General features: G+C 50.7%; 1 protein-coding gene across 1 annotated transcript in view; it reads right to left on the bottom strand.

Annotated features, from left to right (window-relative positions):
- ATRNL1 (attractin like 1) overlaps window positions 1-18,204 on the bottom strand; it is a 313,371-nt gene that overhangs the window by 230,129 nt on the left and 65,038 nt on the right. Inside the window, exons 8-10 of the mRNA XM_072130772.1 lie at window positions 15,756-16,011; window positions 12,390-12,573; window positions 10,227-10,381 (exon numbers count right to left, since the gene is read on the bottom strand). Coding sequence (XP_071986873.1) covers window positions 10,227-10,381; window positions 12,390-12,573; window positions 15,756-16,011 — 595 coding nt within the window. The remainder of the gene's footprint in view (window positions 1-10,226; window positions 10,382-12,389; window positions 12,574-15,755; window positions 16,012-18,204) is intronic.

Raw genomic sequence — 18,204 nt, 5'->3', positions numbered from 1 at the left:
GTGACAGATGGCTCCGCACCTGACAACCAGATGGAGGTGATCCGGGCGCCGCACTTACATTCCTGTGCAATCACCTTGTGAATACCGGAGACAGGGAACACCTGCTACGTGAAGTCCAGGTGCAGCCCAGAAGAGCAATGGGACCCACACATTATCCATCTCAGTCTGGGAGAGTACTGAACTTCACCCAGCTTTCCCAAATGCTGATAGAAGAAAGGAACTCCATTGAGTATGTCTGTATCGTCCTCTGAGGTGGTGGATGAGATTTTGGGATTGTTAGAGTCCTGATCCATGTAATGATCCATACTCCCGGGGGAGGGGTGACAGGGACTGGTTAGTCTCTCTCTTTTATTGACTGGAGTATCCAATGTAACCTGAGCGCTCGATTGATCAACGCGGTCGTCTCCATCCAGGAGAGTCGTGTCTATCTCAGCAATTAACCATCGACGATACCAGAGCCAGAGGGAGTAATCAATGTAACACAAATGAGGAGGCGACACTACTGCACGTGCCCAGTATATACAGGAGAGGAGGAGACACTACTGCACGTGCCCAGTATATACAGGAGAGGAGGAGACACTACTGCACGTGCCCAGTATATACAGGAGAGGAGGAGACACTACTGCACGTGCCCAGTATATACAGGAGAGGAGGAGACACTACTGCACGTGCCCAGTATATACAGGAGAGGAGGAGACACTACTGCACAAACCCAGTATATACAGGGGAGGAGGAGACACTACTGCACATACCCATTATATACAGGAGAGGAGGAGACACTACTGCACAAACCCAGTATATACAGGAGAGGAGGAGACACTACTGCACGTGCCCAGTATATACAGGAGAGGAGGAGACACTACTGCACGTGCCCAGTATATACAGGAGAGGAGGAGACACTACTGCACGTGCCCAGTATATACAGGAGAGGAGGAGACACTACTGCACGTGCCCAGTATATACAGGAGAGGAGGAGACACTACTGCACAAACCCAGTATATACAGGGGAGGAGGAGACACTACTGCACATACCCATTATATACAGGAGAGGAGGAGACACTACTGCACAAACCCAGTATATACAGGGGAGGAGGAGATATTACTGCACGTGCCCAGTATATACAGGGGAGGAGGAGACACTACTGCACATACCCTGTATATACAGGAGAGGAGGCGACACTACTGCACAAACCCAGTATATACAGGACAGGAGAAGACACTACTGCACGTGCCCAGTATATACAGGAGAGGAGGAGACACTACTGCACGTGCCCAGTATATACAGGGGAGGAGGAGACACTACTGCACATACCCAGTATATAAAGGAGAGGAGGAGACACTACTGCACGTGCCCAGTATATACAGGAGAGGAGGAGACACTACTGCACATACCCAGAATATACAGGAGAGGAGGCGACACTACTGCACAAACCCAGTATATACAGGAGAGGAGGCGACACTACTGCACAAACCCAGTATATACAGGAGAGGAGGAGACACTACTGCACATACCCATTATATACAGGAGAGGAGGAGACACTACTGCACAAACCCAGTATATACAGGGGAGGAGGAGACACTACTGCACGTACCCAGTATATACAGGGGAGGAGGAGATATTACTGCACGTGCCCAGTATATACAGGGGAGGAGGAGACACTACTGCACATACCCTGTATATACAGGAGAGGAGGCGACACTACTGCACAAACCCAGTATATACAGGACAGGAGAAGACACTACTGCACGTGCCCAGTATATACAGGAGAGGAGGAGACACTACTGCACGTGCCCAGTATATACAGGGGAGGAGGAGACACTACTGCACATACCCAGTATATAAAGGAGAGGAGGAGACACTACTGCACGTGCCCAGTATATACAGGAGAGGAGGAGACACTACTGCACATACCCAGAATATACAGGAGAGGAGGCGACACTACTGCACAAACCCAGTATATACAGGAGAGGAGGCGACACTACTGCACAAACCCAGTATATACAGGAGAGGAGGAGACACTACTGCACATACCCATTATATACAGGAGAGGAGGAGACACTACTGCACGTGCCCAGTATATACAGGAGAGGAGGCGACACTACTGCACGTGCCCAGTATATACAGGAGAGGAGGAGACACTACTGCACATACCCAGTATAAACAGGGGAGGAGGTGACACTACTGCACATACCCAGTATATACAGGGGAGGAGGAGACACTACTGCACGTACCCAGTATATACAGGGGAGGAGGAGACACTACTGCACATACCCAGTATATACAGGAGAGGAGGAGACACTACTGCACGTACCCAGTATATACAGGGGAGGAGGAGACACTACTGCACGTGCCCAGTATATACAGGGGAGGAGGCGACGCTACTGCATATATCCAGTATATACAGGGGAGGAGGAGACACTACTGCTTGTGCCCAGTATATACAGGGGAGGAGGAGACACTACTGCACGTGCCCAGTATATACAGGGGAGGAGGAGACATTACTGCACGTACCCAGTATATACAGGGGAGGAGGAGACACTACTGCACATACCCAGAATATACAGGAGAGGAGGCGACACTACTGCACAAACCCAGTATATACAGGAGAGGAGGCGACACTACTGCACAAACCCAGTATATACAGGAGAGGAGGAGACACTACTGCACATACCCATTATATACAGGAGAGGAGGAGACACTACTGCACAAACCCAGTATATACAGGGGAGGAGGAGACACTACTGCACGTACCCAGTATATACAGGGGAGGAGGAGATATTACTGCACGTGCCCAGTATATACAGGGGAGGAGGAGACACTACTGCACATACCCTGTATATACAGGAGAGGAGGCGACACTACTGCACAAACCCAGTATATACAGGACAGGAGAAGACACTACTGCACGTGCCCAGTATATACAGGAGAGGAGGAGACACTACTGCACGTGCCCAGTATATACAGGGGAGGAGGAGACACTACTGCACATACCCAGTATATAAAGGAGAGGAGGAGACACTACTGCACGTGCCCAGTATATACAGGAGAGGAGGAGACACTACTGCACATACCCAGAATATACAGGAGAGGAGGCGACACTACTGCACAAACCCAGTATATACAGGAGAGGAGGCGACACTACTGCACAAACCCAGTATATACAGGAGAGGAGGAGACACTACTGCACATACCCATTATATACAGGAGAGGAGGAGACACTACTGCACGTGCCCAGTATATACAGGAGAGGAGGAGACACTACTGCACGTGCCCAGTATATACAGGAGAGGAGGAGACACTACTGCACGTACCCAGTATATACAGGAGAGGAGGAGACACTACTGCACATACCCAGTATAAACAGGGGAGGAGGTGACACTACTGCACATACCCAGTATATACAGGGGAGGAGGAGACACTACTGCACATACCCAGTATAAACAGGGGAGGAGGTGACACTACTGCACATACCCAGTATATACAGGGGAGGAGGAGACACTACTGCACGTGCCCAGTATATACAGGAGAGGAGGAGACACTACTGCACATACCCAGTATAAACAGGGGAGGAGGTGACACTACTGCACATACCCAGTATATACAGGGGAGGAGGAGACACTACTGCACGTACCCAGTATATACAGGGGAGGAGGAGACACTACTGCACATACCCAGTATATACAGGAGAGGAGGAGACACTACTGCACGTACCCAGTATATACAGGGGAGGAGGAGACACTACTGCACGTGCCCAGTATATACAGGGGAGGAGGCGACGCTACTGCATATATCCAGTATATACAGGGGAGGAGGAGACACTACTGCTTGTGCCCAGTATATACAGGGGAGGAGGAGACACTACTGCACGTGCCCAGTATATACAGGGGAGGAGGCGACGCTACTGCATATATCCAGTATATACAGGGGAGGAGACATTACTGCATGTGCCCAGTATATACAGGGGATTAGGAGACACTACTGCACATACCCAGTATATACAGGGGAGGAGGTGACACTACTGCACATACCCAGTATATACAGGGGATTAGGAGACACTACTGCTTGTGCCCAGTATATACAGGAGAGGAGGAGACACTACTGCACATACCCAGTATATACAGGGGAGGAGACACTACTGCTTGTGCCCAGTATATACAGGGGAGGAGGAAACACTACTGCACGTGCCCAGTATATACAGGGGAGGAGGCGACGCTACTGCATATATCCAGTATATACAGGAGAGGAGACACTACTGCATGTGCCCAGTATATACAGGGGATTAGGAGACACTACTGCACATACCCAGTATATACAGGGGAGGAGGTGACACTACTGCACATACCCAGTATATACAGGAGAGGAGGTGACACTGCTGCACGTACCCAGTATATACAGGGGAGGAGGAGACACTACTGCACATACCCAGTATATACAGGGGAGGAGGAGACACTACTGCACATACCCAGTATATACAGGGGAGGAGGTGACACTGCTGATTGATCATAATCACACAATGGGGCACATTTACTTACCCGCCCGAGTCGCGATCCCTGATCCGGACTGTCCGACGATCATGCACTGTGCCGCTATCCACGTAGATCGTGCTCCCGATATCATGTATGTGTCGCTCCCCGCTCAGATTAACCTTCCTCTTTCCAGTGTATGTTAGTGCATTGTCTTACGTCACAATTTAAATGTTAAATCCCGCGCTCAATCCGAATCAGTCAGAACGTCCGACGGCCCACCCCTCGATTTGTGTCGCATGAAAGTCGGCGCCGATGCGCTAAAATCCGATTGCGTGTGACACAACCCACTTTTAAATGCAGCGCAAATCGGAAATCGACGGAAAACCACACGAAAGTGCGGTCCGTGGACCCTTAGTAAATGAGCCCCAATATATACCACTACGGCATCACCCCTGCAGGATTGTGAATATTCACAATGGCAGCTTAAAAACATAATAACCCCCCAAGTATATAGGTATCAAGTGCACTGCTCCCCATTATATAGGTATCTCACACACTGCCCCCATTATATTGGGAACCAGCACACTGCAGCCCTCCCCATTATATAGGAAGCCAGTGCAGTACCCCACAGTATATAGCTAGCCAGCACATTGCCCCGCAGTATATAGGGAGCCCTAGCAGACTGCAGCCCCACCACCACCCCACCCCTAGTATATAGACAGTTCCAGTACACTGATGAGCCCCACAACATGTTTATAGGCAACCACGGCACAATGCAGACCCCCCCAGTATATGGGAAGCCAGCACACTGCCCCCAGTATGTAGGAAGTCCCAGGATAATGCAGCCCCCACCCTCCAGTATATAGGCACTCCCCCCACCCTCCAGTAAATAGATATTCCCCCCACCCGCCAGTATATAGGCATATACTTCCCTGGCTGCTCCTTGCCTGCAGAGGCCTCTACACTCCACTTCCCTTGCATTTTTTGCCAAAATTGACACCCTAGTTTAATGTGAAGCTGCAGTGGGTGTATGTGTATGTCCTTACACCAGGCTCTATGCAGCCATCTCATCTACATCTCCCATGATGCAGTACAGCCAAGATGTTGAGGATTTATGGATAGATTCCCATAATCATAAATGCAGCTCTGGATGTGACTGGAGCATGATACTCCTAATCTGTTAATTCCCATGCCAGGTGATAATCTAAAATGCAGCTCTAGAAGTGACTGGAGTATGGAGAGAACTTTAGGAGAAGTAGTTAGAAGGTTACATGTTCTGTACCCATTGTTCTTCCCGCTGGTGAGAGGTGCGCTGTGACCTCTGCTGTGTTCTCGCAGCAGCTCTGGCAACACCGGGGGCAGTGACCTCGATTCGGTGTTCACCTTGTGCATCAATCATGAGCTTCAGAGGAGATTTCTCCCTGGCAGCCGCCACCTGTCGGGCTGAGAGCGACATCTGTTGCGGCTCTGCTTTTCCTGGCCGCACTCCACCATACGTTATACGGTCACTTTCAGAGCCCACCACCCTATGTTAAGACTGGAATGATTGATCTTAAAGGGGCGGCAGGAACAGCCACATGATTGCTAACCCCCTCTCTTCCAGCACCACCAGAACCATCACCTGTGGGAGTCCAAGTCTGGGAGCCCAGTGGTGCATATCCTGCCTGGAACCAGCGGAACTCCGTCTGCTACAAAGTTACAACAGCTCAGCTCTATCCAGGGGAACTATTGCATAGAGCCCGTATATAGAAGAGCGCCCCAACACATCATCAGGCCGTATTTTAGTACATTATATCACCTGGCTCTCCCCACAGCCTTTGGTATCTAACATATGGGAAGAGAGCCCATATAGGAGAATGAACTGCATTGTATTGTATTGAATGTCACCTGGTGCCCCCTGGTGGATATGTATATAATGCAAATATATAATAGCCAATGTAGGTTCCTAGTGCCCCCTGGTGAACAGGTGCAGAATACGTCCACTGCACGCCGACATCCAGAATTACTACATATATTTTCTTTACAGCAGATTCCATTTTTTTCTAAATTTTTTTTGTAGTTTTTAAAAAAAATTTTACTAAATATTTTGCTGTTATTTACTGATTATTTTACTATATTTTCAGGTTGATATTTATGTTTGTTGCGTTCTCGGGTTATTACATTGTCTCTTACATTGTCAACCCCTGAGGAAGTCTCCATTTGGGGACGGAACGCGTGGGGAGCCCTCCCTTTCCAATCCACCGACCGAACCACCCTGACTGTGGACAGCATGGGACTTTGTCCCACACAGCCTCCTGACCTGTCTTACTGACTTGTAATGTATGGACACTTCACATATACGCTCTTCTTGACTTACCTTTAGATACAATAGGGATAGCACATTGCTTTTAAGACCATTGTGATATTTCTACTACTGTATTATCTATATTAGAGCTTGTATTGTGTGCCTACTAAGATATTATTTGTTTGACCTATATACCATCAAGGGTGGTTCTTATACCTCCTTTTTGTCGGTGGAGGAAATGGTTTGTTGTACTGCCTTACCTGGCAGTACCAACTATATGGTTTGATATGTACTTGGTACATTTTTAAATGTTTTTATGTCTTCTATCATCCCTATGCTGGGACATTTGCTTTGTTTTGTATTGAATAAAGGTTTACTCTTGTATTGTCATACGGCACATTCCTCTTTTTTCTTTCCAGTTCATATATTGCTATATATGTGCCGATAGACATTGTATAAAGTTTAGGTTGTGCTAGGTCCCCTAAAAATGTTTTCATACATTGTCTCTGCTGGTGATGATCTTGTGGCTCTTCTTTCTCTACATCTCGGTTGAGATCTTCTTTCCAGTGATTCATCGCCGCCGTCCCGTGTCATAATGCGCTGGTAAATGAGACCTACTTTAGTGGACACAATGGCGCAGAGGTAAGTGGCTTCATCTGTGCACATTATGCGTCCTGCTTTGTGCTCCGCCATGAAAGTGGTGCTGGTAAAATGAAGGAGGGTCCGGCGTCTGCGCTGCGGTGAATAGCTCCATTATCTAAGTATTTGCCATTGATTTGCCTCATTCTGGGAGCGCACGGATGAATGAGGCTTTTACTGCTGCAGAATTAGCGGCTCAGCTCCGGCACGAGCGTCTCCTCCCGCCGCTCCCTGTTAATCAAGCTTCCCTTCTATAGCGGCGGAGCGCGCCCTGAACACAGTTATTACCATGTCCGATCGCTGCGCAAGAAAAAGCTCCAAATAAAGGGAGAAAATGAAGCGGAACAATAGCCCGGAACCTCAAAGCTGCAGAAAGAAAACATCATTACGCAGGTTTAAGTGCGACTCCGCAGCGGATAGAAGCAGTAATTTAGTATCGACAACAACCAAAAAATAAAGCGAATCAAGCGGAGAATTGTTACCCCGCCCCTCCCCCGCCATTGTGAGAGGATTATGGGAAGGGGCACTAAAGCTGCAGAAAGCGGCCAATTAACAACTAATTGCACAGATCTGATTGCAGGTTCCACTCCAGAGATGGCCGCAGGCTCTTAAAGGCAGTGAGCAGGTAAATAGTGCGCCAATTCCAAAGAGTGTGCTAAATTATAACACTCCAGTCATCCTAAATTACATCCTGTAGAATACTCCACTCACATCCAGAGCAGCATTCAACGTGCTGCTGTTATATTGTCTTATACTCTACTCACATCCAGAGCAGCATTCAACGTGCTGATGTTATATTGTCTTATACTCTACTCACATCCAGAGCAGCATTCAACGTGCTGATGTTATATTGTCTTATACTCTACTCACACCCAGGGGTGCAATAACAATTGTGCAGTAACTTCAAGTCTTCTTCACCGATTCCTGAGCTGCATTCTTTATTCTACTCTTAAATGTCTCATTCAGTCCCCTCTAGAGCTGCATTCCTAAAGAACAACTACCACCAGGATGAAAGCTGATAAACCAAGCACACTGATATACTGGTGTGCGCCCCCTCTGGTAGGATCTGATCTTCATTTAGCTTCTTATGCCCTTGTTCTTAAGAAACAAAGGCTTTAAAAATAATGCAAATGAGCCCAAGGTGATCCAGGCTCCATTGTAACCTATTGAGCCTGAAGCCCCTCTGTCTCATTTGCATAATTTTAAAAAGCCTGTTTTGTAAAAAACACGGCATAAGATGCTAAAAGAAGAGCAGATCCTGCCAAAGGGAGCACACACCAGTAGGTCAGTGTGCTTGGTTTACAAACCTTCATCCTGGTGGTAGATGTCCTTTAACCCCTTACCGACATATGACATAGTATTACGTCACATGCCGGGTGCGGGTGCATGGAGAGGGCTCTCAGGCCCGCTGGGCGCCTCCATCTTTCTGAGGATCGTAGCTCCCCGTGATGTCATCGGGGAGCGGCGATCCGTCGCCATGGTAGCCTCGGGTCTTTCGAAGACCCAAGGCTATTTCGGCTTAACCCATATAAAATCCCCATATACTGCCATACTGTAGTATGGCAGTATATGGTAGGATCGTAAAGACAACCTAGGGTTAAAGTGCCTTAGGGAGTCTGAAAAATAGTAAAAATAAAAAAAGTTAGAAAAAAAAAATATAATAATAAAAAAAATAAAAACTCAAATCCCTAGAACCCTTTCCCTAGAACTGATATAAATATAAATAAACAGTAAAAATTATATTAGATATCGCCGCGTCCCAAAATGCCCGATCTATCAAAATATGATAACAGTTTTTCACTGAGTTTAACCCCTTAACGGAAAATCAAGCCCAAAGTCGAAAATGGCACTTTTTTGCCATTTAAAAAAAAAAAATTCTATTAAAAGTGACCAAAAGGTTGCACAGTTTTAAAAATGATAAGATTGAAAACGTCATCAAAATCCGCAAAAAATGAGACCTCCCAAAGCTCCGTACACCAAAGTATAAAAAAGTTATTAGCACCAGAAGTTGGCAAAATCCCCCAAAAAAAAAATTTGTACAGGAGGTTTTAATTTTTTTAATGTAAGAAAACATTATAAAACCTAAACAAATTTGTTATCCCCGTAATCGTACCGACCCAAAGAATAAAGTAGACCTGTCATTTGGGGCGTACAGTGCGTACATGTCGTTTGGGGCTTAAAATTCGAGCCCACAAGAAGACGGCATAAATGCATTTTTTCACCATTTTCACTGCATTTGGAATTTTTTTCCCACTTCCCAGTACACGGCATGGAATATTTAATACCACCATTTTAAAGTGTAATTTGTTACGCAGAAAATAAGCCATCACACAGCTCTGTGCATGGAAAAATAAAAAAGTAATAGATTTTTGAAGGTGGGGAGTGAAAAATGAAAACGCAAAAATGAAAAAGGGCCGCAGCGTTAAGGGGTTAATTCTTCTATTGCACATTGTTTAGGTCAGTTCTCTCCAGAGCTGCAGTTATAATTCTGACAATATATTATGATTTTCCACACTGCTGGAGGTTTCCCTTTGTCTGCGCTGACTCCCAGACAGTTTGGTTAAGCCCCCACAACATCCTGGAGTCAGGTACAATGCATTGTGGGAGTTGTAATGTTTGACATACTAATGAAAGACTACATCTCCAGCAATGCAATATAGCAGGACGTGCTCTGACAATAATCCAGTAGTGATCAGCGGCGCCCTGCAAGGTTCTGGAAATAAGCGTTGCAGCCGCAGCTTTGGATGTGACTGGAGAGGCATATTGTTATGTAGGAGCAGCGCCAGGTCCCCAGTAAGGAGAGGGTTAATCCCAGCACCACGTGCACAGCACTCACCAATGTCGTAGGCCAGGAAGTCTGCAGAGAAGCACTTGGCACCGTTGCTCAGGGATGTGTCGTTATGGGTGTTGCCACCGAACACCAGCATGGCACCGCTGATGAGCACGGCGGAGTGCAGGTACCGCGACAGACCACTCTCCTTCAGGATCATCCTGCAACACAGAAACAAACTATCAGTGCAACACACAACCACTCATCATCTACTTAAGATCTCCGCTTGCCAAAAGTGAACAAGAACCTCCATAGATTAAACCACCTCCTGAACAGATACATCTCACAGCGGAGGGTCTGTTACTGTTGTCTCCAGTCTACACAGTAGCAGCACAAATCTCTCTTGTCCAGAAAAAGTTTATACATTGGGGGTTATTTATCATTGTGTTGTGGCTGTTCTGTGTCCACCGTGCCACTAAATTCTGCACAAAAACAAGCGTTCCAGTGCCAATTCAGCCCATATTTACTATTGCGACTCCACCAATACGCTCAATGTTAAACGTGCACCAAAAGGCAGTGCAGGGGGCCACAGCTAAACTGCACACAGTACAGACTGCACTACTTTTGCTAAATCTTGGCCAATGTCTATTAGAAAGTGCAGGACGTGAGGTGGTCCGGAGGAGGAGGAGACCCCACAGGGGATTAGGCGAGTCTCCCATGAAGATGTCGCAGAGCGGAAAACTGGAAAAGGTTAGAATGTAAAATGTCTGTGGACCAGGAGAACCAATAGGAAGGGTTAATAAACATGCCGGGAAAGGTCAGGGGCCCGGGGCTGGAGCTGCCCTTTATGTGGTCATAGATTTGCGTAATTCTTGTCCCATGGCTGCGACAGAACTGACACGAGATTTCTCTACCATCCAGTAAGCGAGCGACGCTCCGAGGGGTTAATTATCTGTGAGCCGGACAAGTCACGTCCTCACACCCTGATATATGTGCAGCACATGACGTACAGAGCACAGCAGTAGCGACACCTCCAACACTTTCACCCAGGACCGCTGAAAGGGATCTGCCAGCCGATGTGACCATACAGACTGCGGCAGCATTATTGTCCTAACACTGCTGTACTCTCTGCAATCAGTGTTGGGTGTAGAACCTGGAGAGATGTGTAATCATACAGGCTCACACTGCTGTGCTCTGTGCTCTCTGCAGCCAGTGTTATGTATTGTCCCTGGAGAGATGTGTAATCAGACCTCACACTGCTGTGCTCTGTGCTCTCTGCAGCCAGTGTTATGTATTGTTCCTGGACAGATGCCTAATCATACCGGCTCACACTGCTGTGCTCTCTGCAGTCAGTGTTGGGTGTAGAACCTGGAGAGGTGTGTAATCATACCGGCTCACACTGCTGTGCTCTCTGCAGCCAGTGTTGCATATAGTACCTGGAGAGATGTGTAATTATATCTTTGTGTATGCTGTTAGTAGCAGCAGGACTGTAGCAGCTGCTGTGCATAAAGCTGAATGAACCCCATATGTAAGAGCTGTGCTCACCCTGCAGAACTATGCACCAGTAACTCAGGAGTCTGAGAAAGCTGGATGACAATTAGTGTCCTGCGTCTGACCTTAGGAGTCATAAAGGGGAAGTGCAATCTCACATGAGGACAGCTCTGATCTGCCCCGGCTGCTGACATTTCCTTCCTCCCCAGGCCAGGTGGGGGCGCCGCATCCTCTCCAGGCACGATGGTGGGAAGATAAAGGTCAATGTATGCCGGTGGCTGCAGCCATGTTGGATGGACGACTTGGAGTCCGAGTCTGTGTCCAGCCGCGCCGAACCCTGCATTGCTGTAACCCTATGTGACTTCCAATATGTGTTCATTGCCTCCCCTCTGCTCTGATGTTTTACAACAGTCACACAGAGCAGAGGAAATGGGATGTTTAAAGCACAGAGAAGAGCAGTGTGAGGACACCACCCCAGTGTACCATGAGAAGTTACAATCCTGGAATATAAATCCATATGTCCTGCTGCTACTAACAACATACACACGGGTCTAATTACACATCTCTCCTGAGACAATACATAACAATGGCTTCAGAGAGCACAGAGTACAGCAGTGTGAGGACGCGCCTTCAAGGACAATACCAAACCCTGCCTGCAGTCTGTATGGTCACATCCGACAACAGAGACCTTCAAAGCAATGATGAGATAGACCAGGGAGTCAGGGAGGCTGCACGCACCAGGTCCGGGTGTTGACCTCGTATCGGTAGAGGTCGTCCACCAGGCCGTACTTGTTCCCGGGCAGAGCCTTGTACCCTCCGTGCACGTATGCCGCCTTGGTGATGGGGTCGTAGACGCTGGTGTGACCGTATCCTCCCTGCACAATGGCTCCTCGCGTCTCCGGCACCAGCCACGTGTTGGACCCTGAAAAATACAGAGAAAAGTCAGAAAGTGAGAAAAGAAAACTGACAGGAAGGTGTCAGGTGCGGAAACTGTCAGCAAGCAGGCAGCGCCACGTACATACGCCCTTCCCCACGCCACATACGCCCCTCTGTAATGCGGCCACACCAGGGGCCCTCCAGACCCCACTGACAAGTGGGAACAAAAGCTTCACCTTCCCCATGGATCCAGGTGGACCCTCCAGAAGCCTCCATAGCCAGAACACCCATCCTGCCCAAGAGCTGACAATCAGGCTAACAGGCCCTTGACAGACGGCTGTACAGAGAAGTGGGTATAATAAAGCCGCGTTCACACATTGCGAGATTTAGGTGTAAAACTCCGGCTGCTCATTACCAATCCTCACATCATGTGTGAATGATGTGTGAATCAGTCCTCTGCTTGCTGTCAGTGAGTGGGGGAGGGCTGTTGCCGCGGTGTATACGGGAATGTGCAGCCGCGGTCACCTTCAGTCTAGAGGACGCCGCGGTTTTATGAGGTGTCACTAACCGAAACCAAAATAAATTTCCCTCTGGACTGGAGCAGAAAAAAATGAAAAGCTTTATGATCCGAGTTACTGAAACTCCCGATCCTTCCCTGTGGAGATTTATGGCGATGATGGCGGAGGAAGGGCACTCGCCACACCGCGGGCATCCAGGAACAGGAGGGGGCGCTCTACTGCAGGGGATCCACCGGCGGGAGGGGGCGCTCTGCTGCAGGGGATCCACTGGCGGGAGGGGGCGCTCTACTGCAGGGGATCCACCGGAGGGAGGGGGCGCTCTGCTGCAGGGGATCCACTGGCGGGAGGGGGCGCTCTGCTGCAGGGGATCCACTGGTGGAAGGGGGCGCTCTACTGCAGGGGATCCACCAGTAGGAGGGGGCGCTGTGCTGCAGGGGATCCACTGGTGGGAGGGGGCGCTGTGCTGCAGGGGATCCACTGGTGGGAGGGGGCGCTCTACTGCAGGGGATCCACTGGTGGGAGGGGGTGCTCTGCTGCAGGGGATCCACTGGTGGGAGGGGGCGCTCTACTGCAGAGGATCCACCGGCGGGAGGGGGCGCTCTACTGCAGAGGATCCATCGGCGGGAGGGGGCGCTCTAATGCAGGGGATGCATCGGCGGGAGGGGGGGGCGCTCTACTGCAAAGGATCCACCGGTAGGAGGGGGCGCTCTACTGCAGGGGATCCACTGGCGGGAGGGGGCGCTCTACTGCAGGGGATCCACCGGAGGGAGGGGGCGCTCTGCTGCAGGGGATCCACTGGCGGGAGGGGGCGCTCTGCTGCAGGGGATACACTGGCGGGAGGGGGCGCTCTGCTGCAGGGGATCCACGGGCGGGAGGGGGCGCTCTGCTGCAGGGGATCCACTGGCGGGAGGGGGCGCTCTGCTGCAGGGGATCCACTGGCGGGAGGGGGCGCTCTGCTGCAGGGGATCCACTGGCGGGAGGGGGCGCTCTGCTGCAGGGGATCCACTGGCGGGAGGGGGCGCTCTAATGCAGGGGATCCACCGGCAGGAGGGGCGCTCTACTGCAGGGGATCCACCGGTAGGAGGGGGCGCTCTGCTGCAGTGGGGTCTGGAGGGCGCTCTAGTGGGGTCTGGAGGGCGCTCTACTGCAGGGGATCCACCGGAGGAAGGGGGCGCTCTACTGACGGGATCCACTGGCGGGAGGGGGCTCTCTACTGCAGGGGATCCACCGGAGGGAGGGGGCGCTCTGCTGCAGGGGATCCACTGGAGGGAGAGGGCGCTCTGCTGCAGGGTATCCACCGGAGGGAGGGGGCGCTCTGCTGCAGGGGATCCACTGGCGGGAGGGGGCGCTCTAATGCAGGGGATCCACCGGCGGGAGGGGGCGCTCTAATGCAGGGGATCCACCGGCAGGAGGGGCGCTCTACTGCAGGGGATCCACGGTAGGAGGGGGCGCTCTGCTGCAGTGGGGTCTGGAGGGCGCTCTAGTGGGGTCTGGAGGGCGCTCTACTGCAGGTGATCCACCGGAGGAAGGAGGCGCTCTACTGACGGGATCCACTGGCGGGAGGGGGCGCTCTACTGCAGGGGATCCACCGGAGGGAGGGGGCGCTCTGCTGCAGGGGATCCACCGGCGGGAGGGGGCGCTCTGCTGCAGGGGATCCACTGGAGGGAGAGGGCGCTCTGCTGCAGAGGATCCACCGGAGGGAGGGGGCGCTCTGCTGCAGGGGATCCACTGGCGGGAGGGGGCGCATTGCTGCAGGGGATCCACCGGAGGGAGGGGGCGCTCTGCTGCAGGGGATCTACTGGCGGGAGGGGGCGCTCTGCTGCAGGGGATCCACCGGAGGGAGGGGGCGCTCTGCTGCAGGGGATCCACTGGCGGGAGGGGGCGCTCTGCTGCAGGGGATCCACCGGAGGGAGGGGGCGCTCTGCTGCAGGGGATCCACTGGCGGGAGGGGGCGCTCTAATGCAGGGGATCCACCGGTGGGAGGGGGCGCTCTGCTGCAGGGGATTTTCCAGATGGAGGGAGGGGGCGCTCTGCTGCAGGGGATCCACCGGCGGGAGGGGGCGCTCTACTGTAGGGGATCTTTCAGATGCAGGGAGGGGACGCTCTATCACAGGGGATCCACCGGTAGGAGGGGGCACTCTAATGCAGGGGATCCACCGGCGGGAGGGGGCGCTCTACTGCGGGGGCTGTGATGAGGACGCGGATCCTGAGTTTTTATCACGTTGACCTTTACACAAATGATCAGATGATAAGCCGCGTGACAGGGAGAAGGAAACGCCCCTCCCCCACATGGTATATATGTGGTATATATGGGGGGTATATAGCACCACAGCTGATGAGGATAGGAAACTCCGGCTCCTGCTCCTTAACTCTGGTACAACCGTAGTTCTTCTGCCCCTTTGTGGCCCCAATCTCCTCTCCTGCCTCCAGTATACTATGTATAACCCCTCCCCCATACATCACCCCACCCCCGCTTAACAGCACATACCCCACCTTCATACACTTTACACCCCACTGAGCTGTACATACCCCACCTTCTTACACTATACACCCCACAGAGCAGCACATGCCCCACCTTCATACATATCCTCCGGACTGAGCAGCACATGCCCCACCCCTGCAGAGCAGCACATGCTCCACCCCTACAGAGCAGCACATGCTCCACCCCTACAGAGCAGCACATGCCCCACCCACGCAGAGCAGCACTCACTCAGGTAATACTCCTGGACGTTGCTGATGTAGCCGTAGACAGAAGAATAACCGAATATGACGACCATCACCACCTCGCGGCTGTCCAGCTCCAGGATGTGCGCCGTGTGCCCCTCCACCGCGTAGTGCTGCCCGTGATTCAAGACCTGTGGGGTCCGTGTGCTCCACAACTTACTGGAAATATCGAAAATCCAGAGTTCATTTGTGACGTTCCCCCCGCTGGTCTCGATCTTCCCTCCATACATGAAGATTTCATCCTGGAGGAAGAGAGAGGATTACATATAATTACAGATGGGAGGAGCTGGGCCAGGCCCCACCCACATGTCGCTCCTCACTGCACCTGTCGCCTGCTACTCATGAACCAGGAGGCTCTGGATAGTACAGATTCTGTTTAGGTATAACAGACAGCGCTGGGGATATAAACAATGACATGCACGGTCTGGGAAAGCTGGGTGACCACGGATTATACAGAGAACAGGAAATATCACCCAATGACGCGCCATGCCGGAGTCTAGATAAGCTAGGTGACTATAGATTATACATGGCGCTGGAGATGTCACCCAATGACGCGCCATGTAGGGGTCTGGGAAAGCTGGGTGACTACAGATTATACACAGCACTGGAGATGTCAGCCAATGAAGAGCCATGAATGGTGTGGGAAAGCTGGGTGAATACAGATTATACACAGCACTGGAGATATCAGCCAAGAACAAGCCATCAGCAAGCTGGGTGACCACAGATTATATAACCCAATCATTTGTCATGCAGGGGGCCTGGGAAAGCTGGGTGATGATCTCCGTCTGAGAGGTGAGGACACGCTGTGAACTAATCCAACTTTCCCAGAAAAAAAGATAAATCTAAGACACGATGTGACAGATGCATCTGATCCCAGATGTGGGCAACTGGAGCGGAGGATCAGAGGTCTCGCTGCAGAATATTGCGCTCCCCACCGGCATCTTCTTCTGCATCATCCTGAAGTTTTCTTGTAACAATGTCCTATAAGATCATCAGCTCGTCTCCCTCCATTATCTGACATCACATAGAAAGCCATGGCCCGCGACCACTCCGGACCCCAGAACATGGCTCAGAATATTACAGGTTCACCTTCACCATACGATGCTGAGGGTTTGTTACAATGTATTGAGCAGCAGTCGTCATCATCACAGACATTCCTCCGATAAGGAGTTTGTTACAATGTGTCGGTCAGGATGTAATCAATATATGGCAGAACAGCGGGATTGGCGGGTAATATAACATGTGGGGGGCAGCAACATCTGTGAATCTAAGGAACTCCACAAATCCCAGGACACGCAGCACCTTACCCCTCCACGAATGGAATCTGAAAGTGCAGTAGAGACTGACACAGGCAGAAGGACACAGGAGATGAGCAACAGGGATAATAAATCATGGTTGTCAGCCACTCAGGGTCCCGGGAAAGCTGTAACACTGCAGCAGGATGGAGGTCTATGAGTGATTAGAGAGCGTAGGAAGCAGCAGCCCAAACCAAGGGGCGCCAGCGCAGTACTACAAGGATGATCAGCTTCACCATTTTATCCCGGGGAGAGGTGACTGTACAGGGGGGATACAATCTATTGCCCTCTGTTATCAGCCATTACATCCCGGGGAGAGGAGACTGTACAGGGGCAATACAATCTATTACTCTCTGTTATCAGCCATTACATCCCGGGGAGAGGAGACTGTACAGGGGGATACAATCTATTACTCTCTGTTATCAGTCATTTCATCCTGGGGAGAGGAGACTGTACAGGGGACACAATCTATTACTCACTGTTATCAGCCATTACACCCCGGGGAGAGGAGACTGTACAGAGGGGATACAATCTATTACTCTCTGTTATCAGCCATTTCATCCCGGGGAGAGGAGACTGTACAGGGGATACAATCTATTACTCTCTGTTATCAGCCATTACACCCCGGGGAGAGGAGACTGTACAGGGGGGATACAATCTATTACTCTCTGTTATCAGCCATTTCATCCTGGGGAGAGGAGACTGTACAGGGGATACAATCTATTACTCTCTGTTATCAGTTACCTGAGGCTGCTCAGAGTAGCAATGAGCTGGACAGTGTAGGGTTAAAAAAATCTGATTTGAAGCATTATGAAGCAAACATACCTAGAGAATGCTGTATCTACACTGATGCAGAAACATAAATTGTTTAATCCCTGAGCTGAGTGGTTTTGTTATGGCTGCCTCGGCGCTTCTCCTCTCACATTAGTTATGCACTGCTCCAGAGAATGATGTAATCACTGTGTTGTGCCTGAAGGCAGAAGTAATCAATCGCTGCACCATCCCCAGCTGCTGTGTATGAGTCATCCAGCTCAGGTTGATTAGTCCTGTCTGGACAGTTCAGGAAGCTCCACGTGTAATGTGTATATGTATGGCAGCCAGCAGCACCCAGCTTTTCCAAGGTCCTAAATGTTGTAATTG

Source organism: Engystomops pustulosus, chromosome 11 (genome assembly GCF_040894005.1).
Source record: "Engystomops pustulosus chromosome 11, aEngPut4.maternal, whole genome shotgun sequence".
Taxonomy (NCBI): domain Eukaryota; kingdom Metazoa; phylum Chordata; class Amphibia; order Anura; family Leptodactylidae; genus Engystomops; species Engystomops pustulosus.
This window is presented reverse-complemented; position numbering and strand designations above follow the sequence as displayed.